Genomic DNA, 8,535 nt, shown 5'->3' with positions numbered 1-8,535 from the left:
TGATAACATGAACATAGGAGAGGAACCAACAAGCTATTAAACATAACTCACAGTCTCACTGATTTAATGTGTCTCCCTCGTCCCTGGGAGTCCTTTTCTTAGGAACACTGGAGGGAGGGACATTGAACAACACTGGCTTCCCATGTGTGCTTTCTCCTAGACCCCACCAGGATGGGTTAAAAAGACAAGCTGTTGAATTGTTGGACGGGATGCAGGTTGAAGCAATTAGTGCTGAAGCCCCACCGATTCTTAATGAGTGTGTCTGGATTAGCACCTGCTCCTTCCAGGACCTGTTGTGAGCCCATTGGCACCTGGGTCCCTTGATTTAGAGAGAGGGACAGGGGTGTGGACAGAAGAGCCCCACGGGCTGTCTTGTGGGTGCTTACTGAAAACCCCCAAACAAGTGTTTTTATGCTGTGTTTATTATGCTGCATTCATTATATGTAACAGCCTAAGCTAGATGTTAGAGGAGGAATGAAGGTGAAATCACAGTCCTTGTCCTACAGCACTATATAAACAGGAATAGACATTTACACAAGGAAATTTATTTACGCATTCAATCATTTCTATGCAGCTTTTCACTAGTACTCTCAAATACCTGATTGTCTGCTTTGGCTGTCCAAGTGCTGAGATTACAGGCATGTGATGCTTGGCTCCAAAACATTTATAAAGTAACACCTTTTAGCATGAGAACTCAGACCTAGGCCTGAATCATGATCCTCCCACATTTTAACAGTAAGGTGTGTTTCAGAATCATCTCATCTTTGAAAGCCTTGGTTTTCTTATATGCAAAATATAGATACTTATATATACATGAGGAGTGGGTGATCAGTGAAATAAACAATATAAATATAAAATGCTCAGAAGTTAAGTTGACTACAAAAGAAACCGCAAAGGAATACCAATGAAATGCTTTGGAACTTCAAAAGAATATGCTGTCACATAAGGAGCAATTTCTTAGAGGTGGTATCCGAGGTAAACGTTACAGGGTTTTCCTGAGGTTTTGTTGTTGTTGGTGGTGGTAGTGGTGGTGGTGTTTTATTTTGTTTTAACAAGAAAGAATGCAATAGGAGGGAAAGATTCCCAGTGAGACACAATGTAAGTAAAGACGTTAAGGCACTGTTGTTGTGAAAGTCGCAGTTACCTGGATGAATAAACCTACAGGCTCAAAACACTCATATTCTAAACAGACACATAAATCTAAATGGACAACGCAAAGCAACAACATGACAGAGCACTGCAGAGGGGCTGTGAGAGTCGAGAGGCAGCTCACTGCGGCCTGCTAGAACTAGGCTGTCACAACATAAAGAGAATATGAAACATGACAAAGAAATGGTAACCCCACAACCTACGCTCAGTCACAGCATCACAGTAGGACGGGATCGAGGGTTTGAAAAATCACTGCGTGAATAAAAACTAAAGTGGTAGAAACAAGGGAACAATCACAGATACTGGGAGGAGAGTCTGAATTAGTGAGGAAAACAGCAGAATGCTAGAGCTTCTAGGCAGAGTCACGTGGGGCCAACATGAGGTGAGAGGTAAACTTTGAAGCTGAATGGTTGTGCTCTAAGGAAAACAAGTCATTGGAGGTGAAAGGTTCAAGTATTAGTGGGATTACCTGATGACATAGTAAGCAGATAGAGAAGGGAGACTGTGTGGAATAGAAATCAGTCAATTGGATATAGCATCACCCAGAAATACAGGAGGAGTGTGTCTGGGAGGGAAGTATGGGGAGGAATTCTGTGTTCAAAAAGCCCTAGTTATTTGCTTTTGGGGAGCTGCTTATGCTAGGCTACTTGAATTCATTACACTATTTCTAAATGTATTGTCTGCAGTATTGGTTGGGTGGCTATGACAGGAAGGTCTAAAAATCTGTAAAATAAATGGAATTGTATTCTTCTGTCATACAAAAAGAGCTAGCTATACACTCCTTGGCTGTTCTAAAAGCATACACAACCATCAGAGTTTCAGACTGGCTCTTCCTGTGTTCTGCCAATTTCTACCCCTGCTCCTCATACAGATCCCACCATGGCCCTGCATTCTTGTCAGCTGGAAGGGACAGTACATATACATAGCATGACTCACGTTATCAAGATACCAGAGGAGAGAGATGGATTCTCTTCTTGGTGAGGAAGTGTCAAGGCCACATTACAGAAGAGCAAGTTCATCAGAAAATACTGTTGTGGTCATATTTTGATAAAACATATGACAGAATGGATGCTGAGACAGGGAGAATCAGGTTTCTCCAGGGATAAGTCCTGATAGATTATCCAGTCTCGAGTAGTCAACCCTACCTAAACATATATATCTTCAAGGAACACACAGTGGACTGGGTTGGTTGTGTTTATCATGCAAACACACACACAAACAAACACATGCAAACTAAAGAAGAGGTTATGAAGTTGAAAGAAAGTGGGGAAACATAGGAGAAGTTAAAATAGAAAAAACGAGGGGTGGAGATGCTGTAAATATAACACGCATGTTTGAAATTCTCAAAAAACAAGAAAGAAAAGAAAAGAAAGAAAGAAAGGAAGGAAGGAAGGAAGGAAGGAAGGAAGGAAGGAAGGAAGGAAGGAAGGAAAGAAAGGAAATTCATGTAGTAAGTGGCCTTTAAAAAAATGCTTCTCTAATGAAGGTGAGTAGTCTAAAAACCAAATGATTCGTGTAATCCGAAGAGTAGGTCTCAAAGGCAGGTTCAAATTACAGCCTTATTTTCTAATAAGGGAAGCAAGCAAACTGGGTAATAGCCCCCGTGACAGTTGTAGAGCTGTCTGGTGCTCGAGCTTGCATCCTTTCTCAGCACGATACTCTTGAAGCCTATCGCTCAGAAAGCACCAGAAAGAAAAAAAGATTCACCTTGACCATCACTAGAACTCAGTACATATCTGTTGAATTGATCTGAATTAAATTTGACTCCTAGAGGAGAATCTTAGGAACAAGATCTGAAAGCTGCATACTAAAGTTAGCTCTCAAAGAAATATACTAATCGGCAACTGAAACAACTTACTGTAAACACCACAGCTTCATTTATTGGTACAGAATGAAGTTTCCAGTGTGTGTGTGTGGGGGGGGGGATCAGCACACTTTTGAATTAAAGGTTCCATAGGGCTGACTGAAACTGCGATTTTTAGAGAACTGAAATGCTGAAGGTCAAGAGCAAAATTACCCCAGGCTACCCTTTGCCCTCTTCATAGTCACTCATTGTCCGTTGACCTAACATGGTAATCACGTGACACCCCATTGGTCTATTTTAACCATTAACTCCAAGTAACCTGAAAACTAAGACTGCCACCAGATAGCATCTGAAGTGCACAGTGATTTCCATGCTTTTCTTTAGCCTAATTCCTTGATCTTTCTACAAATATATTTGAAAAGTGCCTTGATTTATGACTTTTCCTTGTGCCATAACTATAAACACTTCATGAAAGTCTCATCACAATGAAACATAGAAACAAACTGAATCACTCATGTTTAACTCCATGATGAACTACCTCTTTTATTCCCTTTCAAGTGAGAGCTGTGTTTTGTAGTGACACTGCTAGACACAACAATAAATACTTCTTTAGAAAGTATTTACTTTCTTTCCTAAAAGGATTCAAGGGATAAGTCTTACACGTAGAATACCCAAAAATGAAATAACATTTAGAAATATCAGTTACCAGGTAGTTGGAAATTTCTGCTGGATGGTAGCCATTGCCAAATGGGACCTATCCCTGGGTCTTCTTATTTGCTGTTTGAACTTTGAGCTCCCCTAAACCTGACTTTCTTGATAAGTAAACAAAGATGATATCAACAATCTTTAAGGTCCTTTCTGATGCTAAAACCTACATGAAATCTGAGTACTCTTTTTTCCCCCTATCATTCTATCTACATCGTGATTGACCAAGCAATTTTTTTTTTTTACTGCTAAGAAATTAATTAATCTATTAAGTGCAAACTGCAACTGTTAAGGAGCAACTGAGAAGAGTTAAAGCTGTTATAATAAGGGCTGTTTCTGGGCATATGCTACCAAGCTTACTCGAAAATATCACTTATTCATTGTTCACATTAAAATCTCATGTGATGAAACATTAGAATGCACAAACTTTCTTATAGACACAATAATCCACAAAATTACAGTGAGGCCTTGCTCTGACAGTGGGGTAAAAATATGTACTTCACAGCAATGTGGAGTAGGCACTTTTCCCCAGCCTTGATATCACCTTTCTAACCCCAGATCCTCACTTCCCAATTCAGGAGACAGTCTTGCCCCCAAACTCCCTTAAAACCTACACCGCTGTGTCCTCCTGCATTTCTAGGCTGCTTTGGATATACATACCCCTAGCTCTAGAAAATCCTTGGGTTTCTTTAATTGCATTGCCTGCATATCATTGTCGCCGTCACTGTCCTTGCCTTGTCCACTGTTCCTAAAGGCTGTGATTGTTCCAAAACAGGAGACAACTCTACCATTAGAAGTACATGGGCTCAATGAACACTTGCAGAAGATGCTGGTGATGAAAATGATTGGCGGATGTTCTGTTTTCTATCAAATTCTTTGAACACTGGGTATCCATCATTCCATAAACACACCTGTGGTTCCATTGCTGTGCATAGCTGAAGCCTGTTTCGAATGTGCCCAAGACAGAGGTGAAAAAAGAAGAGGAGCAACTTAAACCAAGTTTACTTATTTTCCCCTGAGAACACTGAAAATTACTGTCTTCACAATGAACCCTAAATACTGTCCTCTCTGTTTTACAGAAATTGGGGCTCAGAAACATAAAGAGCACACAACTTCTGAACAACAGTGGTGGAAGCCAGGCACTGGTGAGCTCCCATGCTCTGAAGACGTTCTTGTTATCAGGCTGGTCTATTCCCCAAGTCTCTCTGTGCCTGCTGAGTTTTGAGTTTTAGCCCTTCACCTACAGACTCAGCAACAAGTGCCCTGTGTGCCACCTGATAGCTGTTCCTCACCCTTCATTATTTTAGTTGCAGAGGTCTTGCGGATACTATTGTTAAGTTGTTCTCATTAAGAGAAAAAAGGGGTGGGGCAGGAGGGGTGTGTGGCAAATCAAATCCTCGAGTCCACCTGAGCAGATAAACAAAGAGGCACAGGTGCCCTTATAATTAAGGTGCACAATGAGCTTGGGGTGCCTTTGTCTAAGGATTCTGGATTTGTAAAGAAAGATAACATTGTCCTTAATATAGGACTTGCCTTTCAGAGGAAGAAAGTAAGTTTCCATGCTCGTACTAATTGTTTTCTTGTATTGCATTAATTTTTCTAGAGAAACATGAGTAATTGTAAATTATAAATTAAAACAGGTGTTGCTAGTGGTCTTTATTGGAAAGAAATATAAATTAGCATTACACTTTGAAGATTTTGATGTAATTCCAAAACTTTAACGCTAATGTAGGTGATACTGTGCTGGTTGTAATATTTCAAAGATGCATACATGTATTTAGTATATGTATATGGTATAGCCTAAAATTTATTGCAGGTTTCCTTATTTTATGATGATTTGTTCTTTTGGTGAAATTTTCAATGACCGATTTTCCTTATATTTGATTCTTAGAGCTTTCCTCAGTTACTTCTGAGAAACAAGTTATAAAATTAGAGATGTACTTTTAATATCTATTTGGAATGTTTCAGCTGTTTTTGAAAGACAATGTAAGATTAGAAAATGTATTGACTCATTTACATGCAATAGCTAAAATATGCAATTACTTCCTAAGATGCCATAATTTATCTATATTTTGAAGAATTCACAGTTGTACAGAGTCTGGCAAAATTAGGACTGAAGTGATCAGCACTCTTTGTATGTCCTGTGTCTTGATTTAGTTTCTGGTCTGTAACATGAGCACATGTAAATGCCATGATTTCTTTTCATTAGAGACAGCTTCCTGTTGTGACTTTTGACAGTATGTTTACATATCCACGTAAAAATGTGTGCTAGATTTGTTATGATAGATGACAAGAAGTTTAAAATTCTAAACCTGAAATCACCTTATAACTCCAAGTATTCTAGACATTTGTTCTTCCTATTTTCTGTGTATTTACTCAATAAATCCTCAGAACCTGTTGTAAGCACACCAAGCGTACTTTAACCCAAATATTCTTTCTCACACCTGAAATTTTTTCGTATTTTATTTTGTGTATGGCTAAGAATTGGGATTTTAGGTTTTTGACTCCTGTATTTTTCTTCAGGCAATAGTGGGCGTTTTTAATAATCCAAGAGTGAGTGTCTGAATCATAGGCGGGATGATTTTAAAGCAATCAGAAAGGGCCAAAGAAGCAAGCCCCTTTCACAAATTTGACTTCCATCCTCCTAACTATCATAGTAATACTGATTATTCAAACCTCTGGTTCGGCTAAGAGGCCACTGGATAACGGAAAGGGTGCTAACAAACGTCTGTACCCGAAACCACAGTGCACAGGTCTTGGTCGTTTTATTGAGGGAGGGGGTAGTTGTTACTGACGTCAGACGTTCCCATTCCTCACTTTACTTGGGCAGCAAACAGCAAATCTGTTATTTTAACCAGCAAACAGCCTAACGTAGCCTGAAGCATCCACTTGAGACCTACGTTCCTTGTCAGAGAGAGAGCCTGTCACAGTGTCTTGCCAAAGTTTGTCCAAATGGTGTTGATGTGCTTGAACCGTGAAGAAGTTACCGCACTTAAAATTCAAGAACAGGATAAGCCACAATTCTGAGCGCTTGTTCTTTCAGCTTCCTAAGCACAAGCCAAGCACAAGCCCTCGCGGGGAACCTGAGGCTCGGGGTTGGGTCCTCCGCCCCCACATTCAGCGCCCCCTAGAGGCGGCGGCGGGGATGGCGTAGCGGGCGGGGAGCGAGCCGCGCAGGACCCCGTGCAAAGCCACTCTGGCGGGTCCTCCAGCCCCCGGAGCCCTCCCTGGCCTCCACCGCCAACCTCCGGACCCCGCCTCCGCGAAGATGCGGCTCCAGAACCAGGTAGCGGAGCCCGAGCGCCCGCCGCGCGCCCCCAACGCCCCGCCCACCCGCCGTCACCCGCTGGCCACGTGCTCGCCGCCGGCCTGTGGACCGCGCATCCCTGACCAGCGCTCCGGGGTCAGGGACAAGCCTCCAGCTGCCCTCCAGGGGGGCTGCGGGCCACGCCCCTCCGTCCCCCGCGACTCTCCCCGGGGAAAAGCACTGAGCATTTGAGTGGGTGCCTCTCCGGGTCCCCAAGGGGACCAGGCAGAGACTCGCGCCACTCCCCGCCTCGGGGTGGTTTTGCCGAGCTGGTGGCGCCAAAAAGTCCGGCCCCTAGGTGCAGGGCTGGTTCTCGGGAGGCCCTGAGCCTTTGTGGCTCTTGTTAATTGTCGCAGGGAGGCGTGCACCCTCTGAGTGCCCTTCCCAGTGACGGGCACTTGCGTTTCTAGATAAGGCGAAGTTGGCACTTCTGCTGCCCTAAGCAGTGCTCCGTTTAAGGAGGAAAGAGGCTCAGGTGGTGTGTACGGTACCGGTGGGTTGTAATTATCTCTCTTCGGGCTGGGGGTTGGCAGGCATTTAAGATTTAGCAAACGCGCTTTCCGAAGTCGTGAACCTGCTAAAGTGACAGAGCTTCCCTTCCCCCAACATATGTTAAGGGACTTAGGAAAGCCACAAGGGAAAAAGGGGGGACGACTTCTAGAAAACAGCTCCAGTTGGGGGGTGGGGGGTGGCGAAATGAGTCATATTGATTCCCAAGCTGTTAGCAGATACTGCTCATGGGCAATAGTTCTCATCAAACCTTCTCTCTGAGGGATTAAACGCCCGCCCCCACAATGGTTTGTCGTGAGCAGGATGGGTTCCTGAAAGCCCATCCGAGTTCCTTACCCTGGCTGCCTTGTTTCTTGTGAAGCATTGCCCTGGAATTACCCTCCTGCATTCGTGTGCCTGTTTTTTTATATTTTAAAATACTTGCAAATTGACACCGAACAAGCTTTAACCTCAGTCATTTTAGAGTAAGTCTGATGTTTTAGGTGAGATGTGAATGGAGCTCCATTCATGAGGAAGTAGTCTGTGTGAAGTGTTTTGTAAATGTGAGTGGGCTGAATTTAAAACACTGAATAAAATTAATGTAACGAGGAATCAAAAGGTTCAATCCTGACGTTTCCCTCCCTGCTTCCTTCACAAAATGACAGCACAAAGCTCACAGCACCTTTGCTGGTGCCTCTCTGGCAGGGCGGCCTGTGACACTGTGGTTGAACTCCTACTCACTTTTCAACGCGCTTGACAAAATCCCCTGGGACTAATAGGGCTGTGACCCACCTCCCTCTCTAGAGGACCCCCCTCCCCACGTTCTAACTGCTCAGGAAACATACCAGGGATTTACATGCAGGCTTTCACTTAAAGAACTCTTAAGTAATCCTCTTTAGTTACCTTTTGTATTAGCCTGGAAACCTCTGCTTGCTTGTTAAGATAAGGGTGGATTTGAGTCAGGGTGGGGTTATGAGTTAGATCGGTTGGCCTCCAATTCCTCTCCTTAGTGTGTCTTTGGAGTTACTAGAGACTGTGTGTGTGTGTGTGTGTGTGTGTGTGTGTGTGTGTGTGTGTGTGT

General features: G+C 43.1%; 1 protein-coding gene across 1 annotated transcript in view; it reads left to right on the top strand.

Moving 5' to 3' along the window:
• Nucleotides 1-6,884: 6,884 nt before the first annotated feature.
• Nucleotides 6,885-8,535, top strand: part of Elavl4 (ELAV like RNA binding protein 4) — a 144,943-nt gene continuing 143,292 nt past the window's right edge. The window contains exon 1 of the mRNA XM_055628986.1: nucleotides 6,885-6,944. Coding sequence (XP_055484961.1) covers nucleotides 6,927-6,944 — 18 coding nt within the window. The 5' untranslated portion in view covers nucleotides 6,885-6,926. The remainder of the gene's footprint in view (nucleotides 6,945-8,535) is intronic.

The sequence above is a fragment of the Psammomys obesus genome, unplaced genomic scaffold (genome assembly GCF_907164565.1).
Source record: "Psammomys obesus unplaced genomic scaffold, mPsaObe1.curated_primary_1811, whole genome shotgun sequence".
Taxonomy (NCBI): Eukaryota; Metazoa; Chordata; class Mammalia; order Rodentia; family Muridae; genus Psammomys; species Psammomys obesus.
The sequence above is the reverse complement of the archived record's forward strand: the minus strand, read 5'-3'. Positions and strand labels throughout refer to the sequence as shown.